The sequence below is a fragment of the Anarhichas minor genome, unplaced genomic scaffold (genome assembly GCF_050575085.1).
Source record: "Anarhichas minor isolate MPS153535 unplaced genomic scaffold, ASM5057508v1 ptg000003l, whole genome shotgun sequence".
NCBI lineage: Eukaryota > Metazoa > Chordata > Actinopteri > Perciformes > Anarhichadidae > Anarhichas > Anarhichas minor.
This window is the reverse complement of record NW_027466449.1, coordinates 8,475,793-8,501,603: the sequence shown is the minus strand read 5'-3', so window position 1 is coordinate 8,501,603 and position 25,811 is coordinate 8,475,793. Positions and strand designations below refer to the sequence as shown.

The 25,811-nt window shown below is 41.9% G+C and overlaps 2 protein-coding genes across 2 annotated transcripts; one reads left to right on the top strand and one right to left on the bottom strand.

The window, feature by feature from the left end:
* Positions 1-10,238, top strand: LOC142954979 (putative helicase mov-10-B.2). Its single transcript, XM_076096364.1, has 23 exons — positions 1-259; positions 342-444; positions 1,510-1,691; positions 1,850-1,946; positions 2,036-2,177; positions 2,445-2,697; positions 2,812-2,925; positions 3,407-3,587; positions 4,162-4,304; positions 4,567-4,752; positions 5,710-5,822; positions 5,917-6,113; positions 6,377-6,474; positions 6,645-6,742; positions 7,274-7,372; positions 7,547-7,649; positions 7,729-7,846; positions 8,535-8,726; positions 8,888-8,956; positions 9,040-9,165; positions 9,245-9,333; positions 9,436-9,548; positions 9,659-10,238. The coding sequence occupies exons 1-23, from the start codon at positions 126-128 to the stop codon at positions 9,718-9,720; spliced, it is 3,012 nt and encodes a 1,003-aa protein (XP_075952479.1). The 5' UTR covers positions 1-125; the 3' UTR covers positions 9,721-10,238.
* A 220-nt stretch (positions 10,239-10,458) lies between these two features.
* On the bottom strand, positions 10,459-25,545 carry LOC142954987 (rho-related GTP-binding protein RhoA-D). The gene is made up of 5 exons (XM_076096375.1): positions 25,412-25,545; positions 16,422-16,577; positions 14,323-14,443; positions 12,811-12,941; positions 10,459-12,346 (listed from the first exon to the last, which is right to left on the bottom strand). The coding sequence occupies exons 2-5, from the start codon at positions 16,575-16,577 to the stop codon at positions 12,173-12,175; spliced, it is 582 nt and encodes a 193-aa protein (XP_075952490.1). The 5' UTR covers positions 25,412-25,545; the 3' UTR covers positions 10,459-12,172.
* Positions 25,546-25,811: the final 266 nt, after the last annotated feature.

The window sequence follows — 25,811 nt, the reverse complement described above, 5'->3', positions numbered from 1 at the left end:
AATGGAGAATCTCGGGTATTTCCTCTGAGACGCAAATTGAAGCTGTGGGTCGATGAGCTACACTGTCTCCAGACTCCGGCGGTTTCTTCTTTGACTATCTTTGATCGGCACAGCGATCTTCGATCATGGTTAATATGCATTTGTCCGTTCGCTGCCAAATTGGAATCGACTTCTTTGAGTTCCTGAAGGAGAGTCATCGAGCATCCATCACAGACAGAATTGAACTGAGAGACATTTACAACACGGAGTTCAGGCGTAGGTGAGTTGTTCTACATTATGGGGATATGTGGGACAAGTTCTGTGAACGTTTCCGGAATTCAATGTTTTTATGTTTATTTTAGGAATTCAGGGACCAAAGATCCAAACTTCGGTTCAGTCCTCTATGCCCTGAAGGTGTCCAACAAAGTAACAAGACGAAGGGATACGATTCGCTTCAACTCCACGGTTTGCACTTCCGCGTTATGTTTTCGGCACTTAAGCCTATTTCAGATGTATACAGCAGTGTCAGCATTTACAGCTTTTTCAATGATTAAGCAGAGTCAGTGGGGAGTCTTTGGCTTTCACCAGCTGTTTAATCGAAACCGATCACTGAAGCCTAACGCACAGTCATCAATACAGTGCGATCACCCGATAAAGTGGAAATACAAAGCTCATCTTTGTCTGTACTTTCTGGCTCATGCTTAGGTTTTGACGCCACTTTGTTTAAGTTAGTTAGTACACGCTTTTAAGTACAGTATGTAGTATTTCAATATACTTTTAAATCACTTTATAATGAGTTAATTACTTGCCGTGAATCAGAATAAAACAAGGAATTGCTGTTGGGTGGATATAGCTCGAACGTGTCTTTATTTAGAACTGTCATTAGCTAATTAAATCAAATTGAAGTTGAATTGCTCTAAATGATGTGTCAAAGTCTATTACACTTCTGAGCGCACAATAAACAACGAGTAGGTCACGCGCTACAGTGACGTCACTGTGCGCCACAGATCACTGCTACAATGTAAAGTATAAATAAATAGATATTTATCTTTTTTTTAATCTTGGTTCTAAAACATTATTCTGGTGGATCAGTTATTAATAATGATTTAATATTATGGAAAAATATGAAATTTGAAGCCAAGTTTTCAGGGCTTTAATGCTTTAAACCGACAACAGTAATGAGTCAATTCTTAAGCAAATGTTTTTGCCTCTCAAGCCCCGATGACTTGCAAAATGATTGTTTGTGTAGCGGGAGGATAGCGTCACTTTCTCAGAAAACAAAACTTCCGGTCATAGAAAAAGCCCGTTTGAATGTCTGAAGACAAAGCTTGCTAGTTATACTTACAATGCATTTCTGTCGATTATTTTTATATGCAGATTAGGTTCCTTTAAAAGCAGGCGAGGACACCATTATGTCTGCTACTGTTAACAAAAAAATCATGACAGAGCAAACTTGATAGAGGATAGTTACTTGATTTTCGGAATTTTCCATCTGAAGACAAAATTGACCTGACGTGATCCTCCGCACAGGTCACAGCTCTTTTTCTGGACCAGTGGCATTCACCAAGGGGCAGTCCACCAGAACCAGTCCAGAATGGAGCAGCCAGTCCCAGGACGGAACAGGCCTACACCTCCGAAGATCAGGCCGAGACGGGAGTTCGAGCCCGGAGGAAACTGGCAAGCCTTCTGATGACCAGACTGAAGACGGACAGGTAACGGGAATAAAGAATGAGAGTCCTCTTTTAAATGCAATAAAACAACAATATATCTAAAAAGTACATTTGAAATTTGGCTCTGCGATCTTCAACGTCACACACCAGTCCCCTGCCTTAAATACAGTGCATCGTAACCTGCTCTTTGTGCCCCATAGGGCTCAGTTCATCTCTGACAAACGTGGCATCTGCATCGACTCCGACCGTCAGTTTGAGAAAGGGAAACTTAGCTTGAGCGTTGATGGCTCATGTCAGGTACTTATGCAATGACTGCCGCATTCTCTGATGAGCATCTGCTGAAATGTGAAGCTCCACTGCATAGATCTGTTCTTTTTTTTAAACAGTGCGTGGTGAATCTGAACGTGCAGAACACTGGAACAGAACCAGTGTATTTCACCTACTACACCCCACTGCACTGGCTCAGGGACTTCATCCTAAAGGATGAGAACAAGGTGACCAAGAAAAACCCTCTGTGTTTACAACCAGGTAATGCAAACATCACTAAACAGTTTCATTTCATATCAATTCATGATGATAAAAGAGATAGCTGCACATTTAGACCTATGCAGAGTACTCTGCAGTGATCTAAGTGTGCAGATAAGTCTTTGATACTTCCAGCATCCTTAGTGAAAATGAAGCCAGGTGTCAGCGGTGGTTATCCTGCATTTTCCATATAAATTCATAATGGCATATTTTACTCTGCTGAGAGTATGACTCCACTAAACATTATTACCAGTTATGTCTTGTTCTCAGGTGACACATATGAAGTCCAGGTCATCTTCAGCTGCAGTCTGGTTGGTTTCTACCCAGCTACATTGGCCTTTGAGTTCAAACCAGACCTGCAGCCCTCCACCGCTGCGTTCCACATCGTGCGCTACATTGAGGCTCAGTGTATAACTGCCTTGGGACGGGAGCTGGCACCTGTAGCCCCCTACAAACCCCGCTCCCTCCCTGCCTGGACCCCTGAGGCCAACTGCCTGATTGTGGATGGACAGCGACCTGAAGGGTACGAGCGTTCACTCAACACACTGCTAAATATACAGCAAAATGTAACAAAATGAAATGCTGTAAGTCTCCTAGTGATGTATGCAACCTTTTTCATTTGGTCTCCTCTTACCAGGCTGTCAGTGATGCAACTAAAAAATGTGATTGAGCTAAAAAAGTATCAAATACCAGCATACATGAACCAGCTCATCCAGTCACTGAAGCATTCTACTTACTTCGGTGATAAAAGGTAAATTACATTTTTGATGCGTTTGTCTGATGTGTTTTCCATTTGATGTGAAAGTGTTTTATAAATCACTGTGTAGCAGAAAATAAGTTCACATATGACTAACTTGCAACAGCAACTACCTTTTTGAGGGAAACGTAATGCCGTCCAGTTAATTCTTTTCCATCAACATAATGAGGAATTGTTGTTTATTAACATATCTGGCAAGTCGGAAAAATGTTGACGCTATGTCATGACAATGCTTTTCACCAAAATATCCACTTGCAGTGACTACCACAACGTGATTATTAACAGTCAACTGAAAACCAACGTGCTTCTGTTGTTTAAATTCCACCGTAGACGAGACTCAGGATGTGAAACCTGGTCTCTGGTCTCACAGTCCTGCGCTATCACCCCTGGCATATTAAAAACAAGCCAGCTTCTGTTGTTTAATATATACACTGCCATACATCGTTCATTGTTTCTTTCCATTTGGTCTGCTTAGGAGGGCCTTGCTGGACAGTCCCCTGAGCTGGGAGAACTACACTGAGAAGTTTCAGCTGATGCTGTATCTGGAGGAGCTTCAGATGGAAGTGGACATCAAGAGATACAACATCCCCAACAGTGAAAAAGAACACGCCGTCATGGTTCGAGATCTGCTCAACAAGAAACTTCTCGTTCTGGAGGTTATTATGTGCTCTCACTCATTCACTTGCAGTACTCACATCATCGCTCATTCCTTCACTTCCTTCTGTTAATGATTTATTTAAGATAAGCTATCCAACTCTAGCTAGCTACCCAAATAGTATCTGTAGTTCCTGGAGAGGAGGAATAAATAAAACAGACAAGTACATATCATAAACACAGTGCAAATATTAGTAGTGTAAAGCAAGCATGAGTGATGATTAACTTTTATTTAAAGTACTGGCTCTGGTCTAAAGTCTGGTTTTAGGGGATGCTTATCAGTGGAAGTCTGACGTAATCAGATGTTCAGGTTTAATAGATAATTCTGGGCATATCATAATGATCCCTTGTAATAAAAAAATTTTTTACATGTCCAGTATACTGGCTAAAGTGTAATCATGCATTTCGGTTGTGATGCATTTATGATAAAAGAAAAGAAATATAGGATGAAGAAAACCAAAAGAAAAGAAATGTCTGATATATTTAAAATAATTTAAAATAGCAACATATTCATCGTCATATTCACTGACATAAAATTAATTAACGTGTGTTTTCTCATTTTTGTTCACCTGCCAGGTGCCTGGTGTGTCTGAGAACCGCCCGTCTGTTCTACGAGGAGATTCTCTGCTGGCGTATCCTGCAGGAGAAAAAGGGGTGAAGTACCGCGGCTACGTCCACAGTGTGCTGCTGGACAGTGTGAAACTCGGCTTTGGGTCAAAGTAAGATCAAGACATTACGGTAACATACAATCGGTTGATGCCTTTCTAGCATTTTTTTTTTTTTTTTTTTATATAGTTTTAGCTATTGTACCTTTTTATTAGTGTTTACAATTTACCTTCGTTTTGTCTGTCAAAGCACTCTGTAACTGTTTTTAAAACTGCTATATAAATAAAGTTTTTTTTATTATAATTAAAAAAAATTGTCATATTTAACATTTGTTAATATTAAGGATACACGCATCTTGTCTAAATTTGTTCGCAGGTTGCTGGATCACTTTGTCGATGGCATGAAGTTCAATGTTGAGTTCACTGTCAACCGCCTGATGGTGCGCGTTCAGCACCGAGCAGCAGAGCTGGCAACTACATTCAGACTGGGAGAGGTGTTGTTCCCTGCTGCACCTGCTGCACCTGCTGCACCCTCTCAGCAAACTGAGCTTCCCCAGCTCAGGTTAGGCATGCTAGCATGTAGACTGTATATCAACACCCTAACTACAGCTCCAAATATGGAGACATAACGTCTACATTTTTACCTTATCAATTCTCTGTACCATTCGACTATCTGTGTTTTGATGACTCTGTGCACCCTCAGTCCCTTCGGTCAAGCTGACCCAGCAGCGCGTGCACAAAGGACAGCTTGTTTGCTTGGGACATGGCGATGGCTACACTGCTGAAGGCCTCTAGTGTACCGACATGTTTTTATGAAAGTACATGAAATACGTGACCATTCACAGCTTTATGAATATGCCACTGTGAGGATACATGAACTAATACTAACCCCAAGGAATATGTTTGCAAGATTATGATACCTGAGCAAAGATTATGTACTAAACTCTTAAGCAAGGAATATAATTGCACACGCATACATTTTTGTCCTACAACACTAAAGGATGCCGCTGTACTGCATCAAATATCGTATTAATGGAGCCATTTTAAAGAGCTTTCTTTTACTCATATTACAAGATAAACCCATTTATTCTAACAGTGCTGGCCCAAAACCAGGTACTTGTGTTACCTGATAAGAGTATGTGATTCACTGTGCATTTAAACATGGCGGCTGTCTCTCTCTACCCATTACTGTCATATGCATTGAATGTGTAACTCTGTTATGTTGTTCATTCTGTACACGTGACATCTATTGCACTTCTGTCCATCCTGGGAGAGGGATCCCTCCTCTGTTGCTCTCCCACAGGTCTCTTACTCTTTTCTCCCTGTTAAAGGGGTTTTTGGAGAGTTTTTCCTGTTCTGATGTGAGGGTTCCGGGACAAGAGGATGTCACATGTGTACAGATTGTAAAGCCCTCTGAGGCAAATTTGTAATTTGGGATTTTGGGCTGTACAAAAATAAATTGAATTGAATTACTCTGCTCTGACATCATCCCTCTGTTCCTGTATCTTTCTGTCAATAGGCTGTTTGACTCAAAGCTGGAGAGAAACCCAGAGCAGTATCAGGCTGTACAACACATTGTAGCTGGCTCATCCAAACCTGCCCCATACCTGGTGTTTGGCCCACCTGGAACAGGTACAGCGAGCACCAGCATAATACCGTGTCCACTGTGTCTACTGTGTCAATAGAGCTAAACTGTTTAGCAATTTCGGGTATCCTGTCTGTTCAGGCAAGACCGTGACTCTGGTGGAGGCCATTAAGCAGATAGAGAAGACCCAGGCCTCCTGCCACATCCTGGCCTGCGCTCCCTCCAACAGCGCCGCCGATCTGATCTGCAAGAAGATTCTGGACCACGTGGACGAGCATAAAGTGTTCCGCATGTACGCCAGCAGCCGTGACCCAAGATACGTCCCTGAGGAACTAAAGGTCAGTGTCAACGCATTGGATGCATGCTGTTTGTTTTCGATGTGAAGCATCTCTTTGATGCAGAAAGTAAGTGACATTCATTCACTCTAAGTAGACTATCTAACTGTGACCAGTGGACTTTGTGATGCAGAGCAGTGTCTATAGACGACACAACAATACTGCTACACTTCCTGCTGCTTTATGTGTTTGATACTGTTGTATTCTCAGGTCTTTTTCTAGCCTCACTAACGTTTGTGTACACGGTCATTGTGGTACCTTCACAGGCATGCTCTAACCTGGTAGGGGAGTGTTACGTTTATCCTGCTAAAGAGAAGCTGATGGAGTATAGGATCATGGTCACCACCCTGTTAACAGCTGGAAGGTAGTGACGGTGCAGTTTGCTCACCTGCATGACACCATAAAAAGATGTGCATCTCACTGTTGCATACTGCAGTATTTACATTCTGTTTATATTCTCTGTCATCCAAAAATATTACCAGTCAAGTCCACAGATGAGCTTCTGTTTGTGTATGTCCTCTCTGATCTCTGCAGGCTGGTCACAGGAGACATTCCTGATGGTCACTTCACTCATGTGTTTGTGGACGAGGCAGGACACGCTGTGGAGACTGAATGTTTAGTCCCATTGGCAGGTAAACAACTATTCTGTAACTATTGAACCTGCTTAATGTGTTGATTGATTTGTGTTATCTGTGGGACAAAGGGCTGCTCAATACATGTGTTGGATAAATAATGTGATAACTTTAAGGCGACAGTCGTATTCTTTTTATCCATCATATCCTATTGCTCCTAAAGTCAAGCAAAACAACCCTTTGTTCTTCAGAAGCAGAAGCCATTTTCTTACACTAGTTGGTTTTGTATGAAGGTATATTTGTGTCTTTATTACGCAAACAAACAAAAAAAGTTTTGAAAGCAAATTTCTCACACTGCAATCAAAAATCAAGTTTGTAAGTGAAAATATATAAACTGAGAATTATTTGTTAGTTTTGCTCATGAAACTAGAATTTTTGGCTGCAAAAAAAACCCCCATTGCTTTAAAAAAACAACACTTCTTTTGTTTACCGTTAGTGACCAATTGTCTTGCAGCATAATTTGCACTGTTGTTGATTGTACTTGTTTTGTACCTTTTCCTTGTGACAAAAAAAACACAAAACAAAACAAAGGGCTGCTCGACGCAGAGTCGGGTCAGGTTGTTCTGGCCGGAGACCCCAAGCAGCTCGGACCCATTCTCAGATCCCCCTTTGCACTGAAATACGGCATGGGTAAGTACAGACACACTCACACAGACACTGTCTTGTTAATAACACTGTAGCTTGAATAAATGAGGATATGTAGTTCTGCAACACGGTTTGTGTTAGCTGACACACACACTTACACTTCATAGTTTGCTCTACTTGTGTGTGCATTTCTGGAGATAAAGACTCTTCTATCTGCAGGAGTGTCCCTCTTGGAGCGCCTGATGAAGGATTTCTCTCTGTACCGGAAGGACGAGGGCGAGTTCAACAATCGCTTTGTCACCAAACTGCTGCGCAACTACAGGTTCGGTACTAGAGATTGTTATCGGCACTCCTTGACGGGAAGTGCTTGATTTTGATTTGATTTTGTTTGTCCTGCTTAGGTCCCATCCGGCCATTCTGAAGGTTCCCAACGAGCTCTTCTATGATAACGAGCTGCAGTGTTGCGCAGATGAAATTTTGCGCAGCTCCTACTGCGGATGGGAATACCTCAAGAACAAGGTAGTGCTTCTACTTTTATTTCAGCACACTCGTACTGTACAGACCGTGTGCAAACAGAAACGGACGTTTAGAAATCAAAGAATCAAAAATGACCACCAATACGCCTGAGCCTCATGACTTAATTATATCTCTGTTAATCAATATGTAATGGAGCCATTTCATTCTCATGCTAGAGCTGAAACAATTAGTTTCCTAATCTATTAGTTGATTGACAGAAAATTAATTGCCAGCTATTAATCACTTCAGTCATTTTTTTGTAGCAAATGCTAAACATTTGCTAGTGCCAGCATCTCCAGCGTGAGGATTTGCAGATTTTTCTCTGTATGATGTCATTGTAGATTGAATATAATTTTAACTGTCAGTTGGAAAAAAACAAGCAATTTTAAAGAAACTATGATTGTATATCTCAATTTCATAGTATATGTCAAAGACTAAACAATTAAAATGATCAAGAAAGTAATACGCAGACTAAGTGACAATGAAAATAATTGAAGGAAAATAAATTTAACATCTTATTTAATTTAATGAATTTACAGAATATCTTAATAAAAACTAAATTAAAATTGATTGTTGACAGTAGAGAAGCAAACTGATTTGTCAGCTCAGTATTCAAAAGAAGTTCTCCCAAAACATCTTCTTTTTAATGTTTATATAATAAAATATAACTTGTATCTCACATACCTCTCAGAACTTCCCGGTGATCTTCCGAGGTGTGACCGGTATTGACGATCGTGAGAAAAGCAGTCCTTCCTTCTTCAACGTAGCAGAGGTGGAGGTGCTCATGGAGTACGTGACGAAACTGATGCAGACAGATGGCAAGAGGGGCCGGTCCACCATCTCACCCAAAGACATAGGCATCATCGCTCCCTACAGGAAACAGGTCCGAAATCATTCAACGTACACAGATTAGAACAATTTATATTTTTGTTGCTGCAGATTACTTTAGTCCACGTCCAAATGAACACAGGTTGAAGTGGAACAATGTAATTATATGTTGATTAAGAGCTGGAGCTGGTTTTTTCACCCCTCTGTGTCACATAGGTGCAGAAAATCCGCCAGGCCCTGACAAAAGTTGGTAAAGACCTTAAAAAGGACATGGTCGGGCTGAAGGTAACAGAATCATTCACGCTTAAGTAATGTGAAACACACAGCAGAGGAAGTGTCTTAAGTGTGTATACACTCGTGTGTGTCAGGTTGGTTCGGTGGAGGAGTTCCAGGGTCAGGAGAGGAGAGTGATCATGGTGTCTACAGTTCGGAGCAGCCCCAATTACGTAGAGATAGACAAACAGTTCAACCTAGGCTTCGTCAAGAACGAGAAGGTATGCGAAGCAAACGCATGCACCAACACCGTGTATGTACACACAAGACAGGATTCTCACACGCTCTCTTCTTTTCCAGAGATTCAACGTGGCCGTGACTCGAGCTAAAGCCCTGCTAATCGTGGTGGGAAACCCCAGAGTGCTGAACTCAGATCCTACCTGGGCCCGGTATGTGCCACATGACCGCTTCTAATTTCTGCTGCCAGCACACACATTAACATTTCATTTTAAATTCACAAAGTCAATACATTATTCTCTCCCTCCATGCAGATTCATCCAGTACTGTCGAGATGAAGGAGGCTACGAGGGCTATGAGCAGATAGAGGAAGACCTGGACGTGGTGGAGAGACTCGCTGCCCTCTTCATCAACATCGATATTCAAGGTGACAGACGCATCTTTGTTTTCATTAGCATGACTCCTCAAAATTAACATTGTTGAATAGATGTTAAAATTGTCCACCTTGCTTTCTTTCTCTGAATCTTTTGTCGCCAGTGGAGACTGCAGAGAGCGCTGTTCAGCAGGTTCTGGACCCCGAGTGGAGGAGCGACCTGTGAGGGAAACCAGGGTACAATCTTCCATCCCGATTCATTTTGCATCGACGTTTCAAGACAAGATTTTACATTTTTACTTAAATTCTTCAAAAAGGGCTTAATGTCACCTTTCCTCGTTTTTATCCAAACAAATAAAGCATTCCAATAGACCTGTAACATCAGCGATATGAACTTGACCAAAGACCCTAAATGAGCCGATTCATATTTAGAGCAGTTTGTCTTTAGCTACCTTATAGGACCGCACAAACGCCCCTCGACTTCATAACAGCTACAAATGCTCCTTTTAACCTCGTTAAAGTCACAGAAAATTATTTGGACTATATTCTTACATTTTTTTAAAATAATCTATATTGTTCTTGAAAAGGAATTTTACCAAAAATGTCAGTCTCAGGGTTATTTAATCATCACTGCTCTCTTAGAATCATGAAGTGGTATATGTGTCCATGTATCTATTTTGAAATCACTGTTAGAAAATACAGCGTTTTAAATATGTATCGACTATTAAAAATGTTTGTGGTCAATTTTGAACCGTTTTGCCTTTTTTAAAACCAAGCGATTTTAAAACAATGTCGTCGTCCAAACAAAGTCCTTTTGTGAATGGGAAAGTTCTACAAACAATGCTACGATATGAATGTAAATACATTTATAAGATTTAAAACGCATTTGCAAGATTTTAAGTTTTGATTTTGCAAACAGTCAGTTTGTAAAAAGACAAAGCAAGCTAAACCAGTTAAGATTACGTAGTATTTAAAAAATACTTTAATAGCATGTTTCTCTCGTCCAGACATTAAACACATCGCACTCCTGTTTGTAAAGCGTCATCACAATCAACATTTCTCTGGAACTCTGGTGTTTAACAGAACGATGAACCCAACATTCTGATCCATGTGGGTCTGAATGTACCCGATAAGAAGATCACCACTATTGTAGCTTGTGACGGTGGTGAGATCAATATACCATTAAATATACTTACATTCTTTCATGACAGGACATGCAATATGTGTACTGCATGCATGTCTTTGCTTCAGCCATGACGCAGAAACACTAACTGCATCAGAGGGCTGCCAGTAAAAAGATGAGGGGGTTTTATGATCACGTCACTGAGCGATGACGACAATACACTTGTGCAGAAAAGTCTACAAATTGTAGTTGCTACCACTGATAGTCGTCTCAATTCAATTTCTTGTTCTGTGAACGGCACTTTTATGACGTGTTGGTGCAGCTCTGAGCCCAAACACACCACCGTTGTTCTGACACGGTCTGTTTATCAGCTGGCTCTACTTCAATGGCGACTACTCAAGAGAAAGATATTGACCGGACACTGGCCGCACACTCGGATATACTCGTTATTCCGATCACATTTCAAGCTATGTCCCTTGTGTGTCGGGTCAAATGAAGGCCTATCGCACAACAACAAAGCCCCGATTTCAAATATTCCAGAAAGCTACTGATCTGAGGAGATATCACATTGGTAATGACAAAATATGAGCTGTCAACTGGAAATTTTATTCAAACTTTTATGCACAGAATAGACCTATAATCTGTCTGAATTATACACAGTGTGCATCCATTGTGTGTTAAGACCAGAAAGCTGTAGATTCAGTATACAGTGATGCATAATTACTGTGTACTGGATCTCATTTAACAGTACAGAGTTCAGACAGAAGGCTTGTTTGGGGAAGGTGTTGACGTCTCGGTAGAGGCAAGTCTGTCGGACTCGGAGCCAGTGTGAGCGTGACTGAGTATTGTGTCCATGACAATAGACGACTGTCTCCAGTGCCGGTTTAAGCCATCGCCATGAAAGAGAGACACAGCGAAATTAGCCGCCGCTGCTTCAGTTTACGCAGGTTTCAGTGGATGAACGCAGCTCTAAATTTAGTCATTAATGCCAGAAGAGAAAGCTGAGGACAATGGAGCTCTGCTGACTCAACACATGATGATAAAGGATTTTAAGGGTGTAAAATGAATAGTGGTGCGATATAGAGGTGAATCGGGACAGTGGTGCATGCAGGTCGGAGAGGAGCAGGGGTTCCATACTATTAAAGCAAATCCTAAATCTGTCTTTCCATTCAGGAGGCATTTGAGCTACAATACCCTTTTCTGTAAACATAATACAGGCATGATATGTTTGTAAAGTATATGCACATATAAATACAAACATACATTCATATAAGAGGGAGGGACAGGTCCTTCACACCAACAGGAAGACAGAACAGCAAACAAACAGAAACAAAGTTGTGTGAGTAGCAGAGGAGAGTTAAAAAAGGCTGATTGGTTTTGCTTTTAAACAGGTGTGTCAGTCTTTCATATTGTCCTGTGGCATATCTGCATCTGTGAAGTAAGTATAGTCCACGGAAGCCATCGATTTAAGGTTTCTCTAGGTTTGCTCTGTGCGCAAGGGAGGAAGGGGGGGGATCCTCCCTCGGGTGCTGATTGGCCAACAGACTCCGCCCCTTCACAGTAGCTGGCAGCCGCCCCTCCTCTTACGCTTGCGGACCTGCAGTGCTGCTCTAGTGGCCATCTCAAACACCTCCCGCACGCCGTCCTTGGTCTTGGCGGAGCACTCCAGGTAGCCGAAGGCACTGATGCGGTTGGCCATGTCTCTGCCCTCCTCAGACTTAACAGGCTCCTGCAGGTTTACGGTAAAGACGGAGGGTTGGAATGAACAGTGATTAGTTTAGCAGAGTAGTAGAATAGTATTAAGTACATTTACTCAAGTATTGTACCCTAGTACAAATTCAAGGTACATTTACTTAAGAGTATTTCCCTTTTATGCAACTTTATACTTCTACTTGACTACATCACAGAGGTAAATATTGTACTTTTTACATCCACAAACACAGACAGGGAACATTTTAATACACAATGAGTACTTTTCAAACATAAAGTACATTTTGCTGATAATACTTGTATACTTTTACTTAAGGTTTTGAATGCAGGTGTTTTACTTGTAGTGGAGTATTTTCAATGTGTGGTATTAGTACTTTTACTTAAGTAATATGATCAGTAATACTACTTCTTCCAGCACTGGCTTTGGGATCATTTGCTGCTAGTAACAAAAGGATATGGAGTCTCTCACACACACACACACACCTGTTTCATCTTGGCCAGCTCCCTGCGTGTGTGTTCATCATTCCTCAGGTCCTTCTTGTTACCCACGAGAATGATCGGGACGTTGGGACAAAAGTGTTTCACTTCAGGCGTCCATTTCTCGGGAATGTTCTCTGCAAGAAGGAAAAAATAACGAAATACAAAAACAAGTCAAGTCACTGCACAGCAAATTCCAGACTTATTTCCCTACAAGGACAGTTGGGAGAGCCCGTGCAGTTTCCCCTGTGACTGTACAAACATAAATATCAAGAGGTCACTGACTGCTCCCCGATACATGGGCGAGCATGCTGCGCTGTCTGGAGGGAGACGCCCCACTGTGATGGAGTAGACATGCCATCTGTGTCATCGTCCATATCAACAACACTGTGGGAGAAAGCCCCGGGAAATGTGCTCGTTCATCTGGTTTCCTTTCAATGTGGAAACAACTGAATTAAAATGCATCTATGAAGTTAAAGAGTCTTAAGGATGCATTGATCAGAATCAATCTACAAGAGGTTAATCTTGGATAAAAATGTACTTTTGCACTAAAAGCACGCACGGCCAGCCCTGCTATGTCATAGAAGCAAGGAGAGAGTCCGATATCATCCCACACAGAGGGAGAGTGAGTGACTTCATTCTCTGCTCAGGTAGGAATTACTCCACCATATATTTACATAGCAAACAGTTTGCTGCTATATGAATGCTCCGAGTGCCGTACATTGCTCCTTTACGATATTAAATTATTTATTCAAATAGCTGGAGCCGAGAAACGGCCAGCTTCCCCGTTCTGGTTCAGTTCCACACTGAAGACACGACTACCAGTTTACTGTGTGGCTCGTCTTGACGGCAGCAGCAGGATTAATTACAACACCAATAATGTAATCATACTAACGAACAGACGCAATGTAAATAAGCATTACGTTTTCATAAAATGGATCATTAACTGCATTATGCGCAGAGGCAGTGGACAGGGAAATGTAATGCAAAATACATAAATAATCAAAAAGGGGGAAAACCTACAGAGAGGATCGGTGTGGATTTTACTGCACTGACAGAAATGTGGACATTTAATGGAGCCTTCCTGCATCTGTATGAAATATTATTGAATATCGTTTTTTTTTTTTCCAATGCAAAGAGTCCCAACCAGGTTATTATTTTCCTATATTGAGCATCAGTACGGCTTTTCTTTGCATCTTCTTTTTCTGTGGATTGAATCCATATATGCACTTTGTGGAGCTTCTTCACAATTTCTTACAAACTAATTAAATTCTGTATAAATGACTAAAGAAACATTAGCCAGCTGCCTTGACTCACTGAGGTAGCATAACAAAGATAAAATAAGTTAAATAATTCATATCACTATTTTAAATCAGGTCCCTTCCGTGTCAAGACTCTTGGGTCACTGAAACCATGCCGTGATACCAAAGACTGTTTACATTACTTTAATGAGACACATTTTCAAAAATGTTACCGACGGTTTCGCTGAGTAGGTAAACAATGTGTATGCAGCCTTACCTAAACTGTCGGGACTATCTATGGAGAAGCACATGAGGATAACATCTGTGTCAGGGTAGGAGAGAGGCCTCAGTCTGTCATAGTCTTCCTGACCAGCTGTATCCCACAACGCCAACTCCACCTGAGGAAGAGGAGGAGAAGAACAGAAGTGAAGCAAGTGGCTGCTAGCCAAGAGCGCAATATAAGTAAAATTATTAAGGTAGAACAATCCAACTTCATCTACAGCAGGATGAAGAGGGGAAAAGTGAACATGGACAAAGAGAAGACGGGCAACAGAAATAAAGGCAGAATAACAGGAGAGATGAAGGAAAAAGAGGATTTAAAACAATGCATTGTGTTCATGCCTAAAAAGCAACTCCCCAGAGGTGGGGATTGTTCCCACAGGATATTCTGAGGCTGTTAATCAAACCGTTAGCAGTCCCTGCGTGCCTGACCTGCTCTAGATAAAACAAATGCCCAGCAAGGTCTGTAACAGATGCTACAAAACAACCCCAAAGCACCACAGAGGAATGCCTTCTACACAGTAGCCTACAAGTGTCAGTGCATGAATACATGGTGTGGCTTCTGTCTGTAAACATCTCCTAAACGGCTGTGGACTATTAGCTTTAACTGTATGTAGACCTAGTTTATCCTGATTACTTAATCCTACAGTAACCTCGCACACATTGCAGATACAGCTGGAGAAGTGTGCCTGATGCAGCCGAGGACAGCATGTCAGCAGCTACTCTGGACTTTTCTCACTTCTGCTCTCATGTTTTGCTAAACCTTGCTTGTTGGACCGACACGCTACCAGCCTGGCTGGCCACACCATAGTATGTGAGACGGTGGGCTGACATTGACCGTGACAAACCTGTGTCCATTTCTGCTGCTTCTGAATTATTTGACCACTAGATGTCTCTCAGGAGTCAGCCTCACCTACTTACTTTACCGAAAAGGTTTCCTGTCTGAACTCCTCTTTTTGGTTGTTGTAAGCACAACTAAATATAATCAAAGAATGATAAGTAGAGGTCAGCTGTAAGTTTAACTGTGTCACTGACAATAAAACTGACAAAATTTCACTACACCAAACACTTTTTATTCAAAATCTGTCTGCCACGGTTGAGAGGGTTGGAGTACAGTCAACTTTGTATTATACCGCACAGGAAACAGGAAACGGGAGATTAGTCATGATGCATGAGGGAATGGGTTTCAACACTGGGCAGGAAGGTGGCACTGATCCATTTCCTGTTGTTGGCTGGAGGTCTGCTGCTGTATAACAATAAAACGTCCCAAGGATTTGCTTACAATAAGCACTTCTCCCCATCGGCCTCGATAGCACATGGTTCTCCACCAGCAGGGCCACCGGGGTCACATTTTTATCACTACAGCAGCAGTTTTAGCGAATCATAAACATGCCTGTTCTGAAGAATGTCTTGAGTTATCAGTGGCGGAAGAAGTACTCATCCTTTACTCAAGTAAAGGTACTCCATTACAAGTAAAAGTACTCCATTACAAGTAAAAGTACTCCATTTAAAATCCTACTGAAATGGAAACACAGAGGCATCACCAGCTAAATGTACTTAGAGTATCAGAAGTAAAAGTACTTGTGAACGATATATTATTATACATTACATGATTAGACTGTTAATACTGATGCAGGTGGTGCTGTTGTAGCTGGTAGAGGTGCAACTAGTTTTAGCTGCCTAGGGTTTGGGCCCCTCCATCGGGTCAGAAGATACATCTGTATTTCAGGTCATTAGATGATTTTGACTTTGTTAAATATTGGATGATTTGACCTCTTTTGGGCCTCAAACAGTTATTCTGATGACAGTTTAGAGGGAAAATGGTTCTTTGGTGGTATTTCTACCATCTCAGACGTCTGAAATATGACAAGATGCCCCAACCAGACAGTTTGTAGGAGGTCACAAGTCAAAGGTTTGGGAACTACAGATTTTTTGGTTAACAATACGTTTTTATAAGCATAGCTTATGTTTTTTTTGTGTTATTCTGAAAAGCAACTAGTCAGCTAAATGTTGTTGAGTAGAAAGCACAATATTTCCTTCTGAAATAAAAGTATACTGAAAATATTAACCTTATTCATAATTTCAAATATAAAGTACCTGTTTGCCATCAACTTCGATGTCAGCGATGTAGTTCTCAAACACCGTGGGGACGTAGACCTCTGGGAACTGGTCCTTACTGAAGACGATGAGCAGACAGGTCTTCCCACACGCACCATCCCCAACGATCACCAACTTCTTCCTGATGGCAGCCATCTGCAAACAGAATAAAATGTGGGTAGTCTTTATTTTAAGAATTGAGAGATGCATGAGAATTAACCAAACAATCAGTACACTGGTGAGACGCAAATCTCTTTGAAGACAGGAGGAAGGTGAATCCATCCAACCAGAAATAGTAAGAGAGAAAGAACAAGAGGGGGAAAAAAGAAGAAGAGATGATCGAAGTCTGTTTTAGAGCCGCACCCTCTTCCCTTTCCTGGACTGCGTCCTGTGAAAAAACAGAGTCCGGCTGAGGGGTGACCAGTGAGAGGGAAGAGAACCGGAGCAGAGCAACAGTGTTGGGAATGCTGCAGCCTCAGTGCTCCAACACACGGCTGCACATCACATTAAAAATGATCCTAAATGTGTCACTTCTACATCCCTGTGGCCTTGTGATCTACAGCTCTTACTGCTTTCTGTTGACGCCTCTGTACGGCACACAATGTTCTCCTATTATCTTTGCTTGTATCCCTGTGAGGTGGGTGTATGGGAGTGAAATGTGGCTTGCCAGAGAAAGATATGGCCACACACACAAACGCACACGGATCAATAACCATCTCCCACACACTGACAATAATGGAGAGAAGGCAGTAGGTGATGAGACAATGTACTGGCTGCCTGCAGCAAGCACATTCACCAATCTGAGAGTTTCTGAACCAAAACAAAGATCTACACAGACTATTTAAAGGAGCTATAATAGTTAGATATTATTAATGGATGATATGATTATTTGCATGCGGACTCCTCGGCTCTACAGAGCTTACCAGCATCTTTCAGCTTATTGTTTTGGTTTTAAGACCCATAACTTTACGGTTTTGAATTTCTTCTCACCGCTCTCACAGTGTTGCTACAACACTACAGCAGGCAGCTGTCTTTGGTAAAAAAAGTAAGATCCCCACTCTACACTACCTGCCCAGCACCAAACAGCAGACAGACACAGCTAGCTAGCTGGTGAACATATTGGAGCATTTAGCAGCTAAAGAGCCAGTTAGTGGAGCAAACACACAGCTAAAAAAGGAGAGAGATTAGATTGCTTTTACATTCACCAGTTAGCCATAAACAACTCACACCGAATAAGGTTGTTCTGTATTTACTGTGTGTGTAAATAAGCAACTGCTTGCTGAGACGTGTGTCATATCAACGTAACAGGTGATCATTCAGTGTCGTGTTTACAGCTTGTTTTTCCTGCAAAGTGGCCAAAAAGTAATTTATTGCAGCTCTTAGAAAACAAGAAGTAACCCCAAGAAAGCAAATCCTCTAAGCACTTGTTAAAGTACTTCTTTCCGCATCAGCATCAGATCCACAAACTCCAACAGGTAGACTAGCAACTGTAATATGTCAAACTGTAGTTTTGTGCTATGGAATGGTAAACAGAGTTTTGCTGAGTGTATAAACAGTTTCCTCTGAAATGGTCAGTGGGTGGGCTGTTGATACCAAATATTCATAGAAACCAAAACCAATTAAATTTTTAATGGGAACATGGCGGCTCCTCTACATAGAGGGACCAAAACCATGTATTCTGTCATTTATTGCATGAATTACATTTCCTTCAGCTTTGTTAAAAAAAAAGACTTTGAGCCCAGGCGTTTGTGTATCTCCACGTCCTTCATTTTGATTCGCCTCATCTACCATCTTCACCACAAGAATCAAAAGACAATTGTTCAGTTTGCTTTTTCTCTCCCACACATTAAATCAGGCCAGTTTGTCTCTGGAGAGAGCCACCTGTTCTCAGTGATAGCAGGCTGCTGTTACTCCATTCATCATACTGTCACTACCAGAAGGAGGGACACACACACACACACACACGCGCACACCTTCTGGGATGCTTTAGTCCTGCAGATCTTGTGCCGTTACAAAATAATGCTGCTTATTGACGACGATAGCTCTCCCAGCATGCTGCCTATACGGTGCCGGGGGCTACACATGGTACTTAGTGGGGATAATGGCCCCTTACCTTTGCACTAATGCGTGTGTGCACACTGTGACGGTACAAAGATGGGAACAGGCACTCCAAGGACTTCTTCTCTAAATAAGCGCTGATGTTGAGGCGTGGTCTGCTACCCTTAAAATGTGGCATGAAACAATTCACTTTAACAGTGATATCATACGAAGTGGTGATGCTAACAATTCTGCAGGTGATTAATGTGCTTTGTGGGTTTTTCCCATGACATTTGTGCCCTTATATGCCTTCCTTACTTTAAGTGACTTCCTGGTATGACAAACAGTAGAGGGAGGAGAGAAAATGAGCCACAGGAAAGACATCTGGAGTTCAACCATTTTGTCATTTTCTCTCATTCTCCCTCCTCGAGTTTCTCCCCTCAGGTCAGTTACAAATAAGCTTTATTAGCACAAGGAGGAGTCTCTTCCTTTCCCTGAAGTCAGACAAGTCTGGACTCAGTGTGGGATTGTTCCTTTAATAAGAGTCTGCACCGTGTGTGAGGATTCATGGAGAGCAGACACCCATATAACAGAGTGGAGGTTGTTAGATTTAAAGTAAATATGATTCATAACATCATTAACTAGGACTCTATGGCCTGAGAGCGAGTTTTACTGAATCTCAAAACAATCCCTTAATGTTATAAATGATATTACAAAGTGCTACATAAACCTCATTAAAACAAATTAAACCCACGAAAGAACATCATCCCAAAGTATGCAACTGTTCATTGTTTTGCCATTTTGCTTTTGTATTATGACACTATGTTGAGTTATATTCAACAATCAAAAATTCAGGGTGGCTTTGATTTTGTGTTGCAATAAGTAGGCCTCAGCGTTTGGGGAAAACAGTCCAAATACACTCATTAATAATTGAAATGAAGATCTGTGTGTTGTTACAACCGCTTATACCAGCAGCAGTGAATTGATTAGACCAAGCCAGCCACGTGATACTACAGCTGCATTATTCTCAGTGTTACAAAAAACAATAAGAACCCCAAAACGCCATTCAACACACTCACACTCACACTCACACACACACTCACACACACACTCACATAATGTTTGTCCCTGTGTGGGGTAGCAAAGGACAAAGTTCACATTCCTTGCACATGCACGACACATTAGCCAGTCCTGTTCAACAGAAGTGTGCGTGTGTGGTGGTGGGGGGGGACAATAGCAAAAAAAGACATTCTAATCACATGGATCAGCAAACTCAAGGCATTAACACCAACACTGCAGTTAGTGACCCTTTTGATAAAGAGTACTTATTAAAACAACAAAAATAAACATTGTAGGTATTGTTGTTATTTAGTAAAACTGTTACAGTGGAACTGCAAAGAGTTGAACAGCGTGCAGCACAAAGTAATGCAATCAGAGCTGCTTTGTGTCAAAAAGATACCTGCGTTTCAGTGGAATGTTGCAAAAACACGCCCCGTCATTCGTTTCAATGAGACCATTCCTGTAACACGGGGGGCAACCTTTGCTGCAGCGCAACATGATGTAACCTGACAAGGCACGGCTGTGTGACCCATTAAATACATACAAGTGCAAATTCCTGGTGGATTACTATGCAACATGAACAGCATATTTCTACTCTTCACCTCGTGATGAAGTTGTAAAATCCTGTCTCACAGTATTATAAACTTGTGCTGCATTTTGGCATCTGGGAAGCCTTCAAACTAACAGGATTTCAGCTGCTCAGCAGACCATGAATTGAGTCATGTCCACCTCATTTCCTTTTCCTTGGAATGTGCCAGGACACCCCCTGTTAACTTTACTCTAGCTGTATACTTTCAGGTGATGTTTGAAGAAAGAGTTTGAGTTGTTGCTGAGTGTTAACAGTTGAGATATTGACACAATGATCGGTCAAAAGCAGGAATAAGCATTCCACATGAAGATTAATAACGGATCAGTGAACGCTCACAATCAAACCTTGTCTGACTGTGGGAGGACGTAAGCTTTGAGGAATGTCTCACCCACTTTCAACACCCCTCACCCCTTTCTTCTAAACACACAACATCTCTCCGTACACCAGTACCTCTCCTGGTTGAAATGTTGAGGAATGGATTGGACATGGAGACCAGCGTGGATAACAGACATATGGCCAACCTGCAACAACTACACTTTCACCTGACACTGTAACAGGTGGAGCAACTTGTCTCCACCTCATTTAAGTGTTGTTTTTGGTTGAAGACTGCATTTCAGGGCAGTGTTTTGAACATGCTGGGGACGGAGAGGCTGTCTGCATCCTGTTCAAAGCTTTCTGACACAACAGGTTTACACTGACACTCCTATTACACAAAAGATGATAGAAACATTTTCATTGTTAAATCAGAAATGCCCCCCCAAACAAAATCCCTGGTGTAGGGATGTGGATAATGATGTGAATAACTGCTGGTTTTCTTTGCCGTTAAACTGAAAAAGTTTGGGTTTGGTCAGACAAAACAAGCAATTTGAACATGTTGACTTTTTCACGATTTTCTGACGCTGTGCGCAGCCACTTAATGAGAATAAGACAGCGATTGGGGAATACAGAACAATCAGCGCAGGAAACAAAACGCAGATGACAAAATGTACAGGACGTCATGCGGACCCACGCCTGACAGGACGCGGTGTGTGTCGCTCCGAAAGGAAATGAAAGAGCAGGAAAGAAAGAAAACGTTTCAATTGGCAGCTCTGGAGCCACAAACGGCTTTATAGAACTTTTCTCACATATGCAGTAATGCTCTCCTGGAAGAGCTGGAACAGACTGATGTGTAAAATCAGTGGAGGACCTATTTAGGGAGGTGCCGGATGTACTTTCTTAATGCAGAGCTATTTCGTTGACAAACATACTCAGACTGCTTTATTTATTTCAATGTAGACTTACTTAAGGCTAAGTTTGTACTGTGGAGATGTATAATGTAGGGAAATATAAATTAAATATAATTTAAAATATATACATAAACGATCAAACTCTGGAAGTTGTGGCACAAAAAAATACAACCGAGGATGTACCTAGAAACTACTGCTGCGCTCCATCAGCTTTTTGTCTCTCTCGCCTTACACAAGGTTGAATCCAGCTTGAGACCAGAAGTGGCTGCTCAGGATCCAGATAAAGTCATGAGAACCTAGCTGGAGCCAAAAATAGGACGGAGCCATTGAGACTACTCCGACCCAATTCATCACAGAGCACAGCTCCGAGCAGAGCAGAGGACGAAAGAGAGAAGCAGCACACAGAATTATCCTCTCATCCGCCCCCCTGAGTTTCGCTTGCTGTACAGACAGACGGATGGAGGGAAGGGAGGAAGGAGAGGCGTGGTGGTCAGAACATTAGCAAGTTATACACCAGCAACAGATATGGAGAAACTTAAAACATACCAACGTCTTTGATTAATATTCCATGAGTACAAAATAAATAAATGGATGAATTAGTCATGGAGTGGAGAGGGAACAGAGCTAATCAGGACTTGGTTAGAAATAATTAACGCGTTTCTGTTTTCGTAGCCCTGCTTCTTACTCCCTCAGAATTTGTTCCTGTAGCTCCCTCCCTTCTCCTCCTCTTGTTCTCACTCTGTCCTTGTCTCTCTCTCTCTCTTCCTGTGTTGCAGGGTGATGTCACCATCAGGGAGCTAATGCTCCGCATCCTTAGGGTGTTGCATTCCTCCCATCTGACTCTCATACACGGCACAAATGAAAGCCAGAGCTGACACACATGGACCGCGACAGTTTATCTCATTCGTCCAGTCCACCTGTGCCTTACAGCTATGTGTAGTGTTCAATAGCATTTAATAGTATTAAAATGCAATAACAATTTCCCAATCATTTCAAATCCCTTATCTTATTAGGTTCACCTTTTTAACTTTGGCTGCAACTAAATGCCAAAATAACTGCAACCCAATGATGTCTAATCACCTTTTCTTGGCTGACAAGGCAGAAACACTACAGCTTTAAATGTTCACAGCCTGTACTTAAAACATTAGGACACATTTAAATAATATCTGTAGCCTACCTACTAAATACTGAAAGTCCCGTCTCACAACTATTAGGATGATCCGATTACTGTCAAATATTGATATATGAATAAAGGTTCAACGGGGAGATTCTCAAAGTGACTTGAGGTGATGAGCTGGATTATTTCGCCACTCTGTTGATCTCTGCTGAACTACAAGAACACACACAGTCCACTAACAGTCCTCATACAGCGACACAACAGAGAGTGATGCGTCCTTTAACAAACAATCTTTGGCTGAATACAGACAGCAGAGAGCACATGAACAGACAATCATTTCACTGTAGTTGAACAAATTTAACGCAATAGCTGATCGCGACGTTTGTCATTTTAAGAGCCGGCTAATAAAAATGAAGCCTGCGGACTATGTGATTTGCACTCTTTGCTAGTAAAAAAGTGAGGAGAGATAAAAGATTTCATAAGAGAGTCGTTAGCATCTCTCAGCTAACTAATCGGGGTATTTTCCAAAATGGAACCAGCTACCAGTTCCCATTCCTAAGAGCTCTGCTGATAATGTTACTCAGAAGACATGTTTGGCTTTCCTAATTGCCCTTTTTGGGACTTCCTGAAACTGCAAGCACAAAGCAAAAGGCCGCCGAACGAGATCTTTCTTTTTGCCCTAGAGGATTTTCTCATCCGCTTACTGCCTATACACCCAGCAGCCTACAGACACAATTTCCCATGCTGACTTGTTTGCTAGTCACGCTCAGATGACTAGAACACAGATAAGCCTAAACTCAGCATTTCCCTGGGTTCTGTTAGGGTGGAACATTGTGTTTGAGCAGCTCGACTGATAAGCACCTATGGCCTTAAAATACACAAACCAGCGGCTCCCCACCGAATATGAGCATGAGCAGGAAGGATGGAATAACGGCCGTTATTGGGCATTCCCCTTCTGTCCATGCTCCACTTCCTAAATCTTTGCTCGGGAGAACTTCCTGCGTTCGCCATCCCTAAGGCTCGGGCTGGCATGTACAATAAGCAAAACACCAGTAGTAGGCCAGTGGTGGAGAGCAGGCCAAGGAGAACACTATGAGGTGCAGCACCAGGGTGACACAGCCTCTGGAGATCCCGACACATATAGATAGAGCTTTTGATCCAGAATTGTCCATAAAGGCTTCCGTAGTGACCAACTGAGCTTCAGCTGTCGTCTGAGACGACCTCAATACGACAAGAAGAAAAGAATAAGAGTGCACAGGCTAGAGATGTCAAGTCTGTCATTATGATACACCATCTCTGATTTTAATTAGACAGTTAGGATATTTGTATGGATATCCCGATCAAATCTGGATCCGAGTCCTTTAATGCTGATACAGAATTTAACCCGATACTAATTAACTTTTACCTAAATGTTGAATTAATATGTATCCGACGTTCCACAAGCTACCTGATCCACATACTCAGGATCCTGACTCAAAACAATAAGCTTAACTTATTGGTATGCTGTGGGTAAAATACTTGTTTGTGCACTTCAGGCCAAGAAAACCTTCACTAATTAAATGTTTTGATCAGAGAGATTGCACTTTGTCATTTCTCTTCTAATTACATGTGTGCAAGGATTAATCTGTGTGTGTGTGTGTGTGAGCTCTTTTTTCTTTTCTGAACATTAGTGTTTCCAATCCACCATCTACATCTATCTCTATTTGGAAATTACACCACTCATACTTTACTTTTACAAGCCAAACACAGCCCACTTCACACAGAGAGGCTCTGGATTACATCACTCGGTCGCGTGACAGTCAAAACCACACGGATGCTGCTGACGACAGCTGCAGACATAATGACTTCTGCTTTTACATTAATGTAGTCTAGATCGGGGATTTCCTTCCACTGCATTGGCACTGATTTATGTGTGTGTGTGAGGGTAACACTTCCACTTCTGACCACTACCTGCAAACCGCCTGATCAGCTGTTCTGCTACAATGACATCATACTTTATCCTGTAGTAGCCACACAAACAATTGACATAAAAGCATGCACACAGACACACACACACACACAAACACACGCATGCCAGGAAGATATCTTTAAGCATTCTTCTTCTGGGTTTGTGTCTGCCCTTTTACAATGTGACAGTGTAGCAACACAAAGGGGAGCAGTCCAGTTGATGGATGGCATTAGTTCTGCAGGGCTCGGATACCGGCGGTAGCATCTTTATTATGGGGAACGCGCCAAGACAATTGAGGGAACGAACAAGTCTGTGAGCTGTATGAGGGCTACAGCAGCCGAGCAGCACAACAAGGGTGTGGTGACTCCGAGAGAGGAATGTCCTCGGGACGGACAAACGTTTTAACAGTTACTTCAAATGGGCGAGAAGGAGAGACTTTAAAAAAAAGGCCCAGACAAAATAAGAAATGGTCCCTCATTCGGTAGCCTATAAGTATTATTGATATGTTGCCTTTTAATAGTTCATGTACAGCAGGAAAAAAATACTCGATGCCATCAACTCCCATTTACTGGCTAAACAGGTTTCCCGAAAGAAAGAGGCGATACGTTGTTTTTACAGCGAGTAAAGATCAGCGCTGCCTTCCTCCACAGCTGAAGTCCATATAATTAGATTACGTAATAAGGCACATTATGAGGCAGGGCTGGGTTTGTGTGGTAGGAATGCTGATATGACCCATATCTCCGACGGGAGAGAACAAACAGGTGTGCCCACACAGTTAGTTGTACTTTTATTTTATATTTATACGAACTAAACGTCGAAAACGCGTAAGCCATTAGGCTGGAAAAACAACAACTTCTAAACAAGTAACAGGTTTCAACTCTCCGAGCTGCAGCTTGGTCGTATCTCGGCTCATTAACGTGTCACTTTTCCTTCACACCGCAAAACTCGCTTTACTGACTCGAGGCGCACTTCGGCGCTCGTGAAATGAAAAGGAAAACAAATATTGTTTCTTACCTTAAGTGTGCTTTTTTTTTTAAATATCAAAGGCCTCCGTGTTCCCCTCTCCTGCCGACTTCCGTCCGTGGAGCAGCTGTAGAGTAAAAACGGCCGAGGAGGAAGCGACCAAACCGATACTCACAAGACCCGCCCTTAACACTGCGTTCACGGTCCCCCTCGGAAAACTTGAAACCGCCATTTTAATCGTCTGGCTCGAGGAACTAATGCAACATATTTGTATATTTTTAAGACGCACACTTAAAGAAGATACAGATAAAACAGTTAAGTGCAGTATCTTATTGTTGCCATATTTTTTGACATGGTTTGCATGCGCTCTGCCAGCTTTCCCCTCAAATTCGTCACACTGAATACCACACCAGATCTCTACTGACCAATGTGATTTATATACAGTGAATTA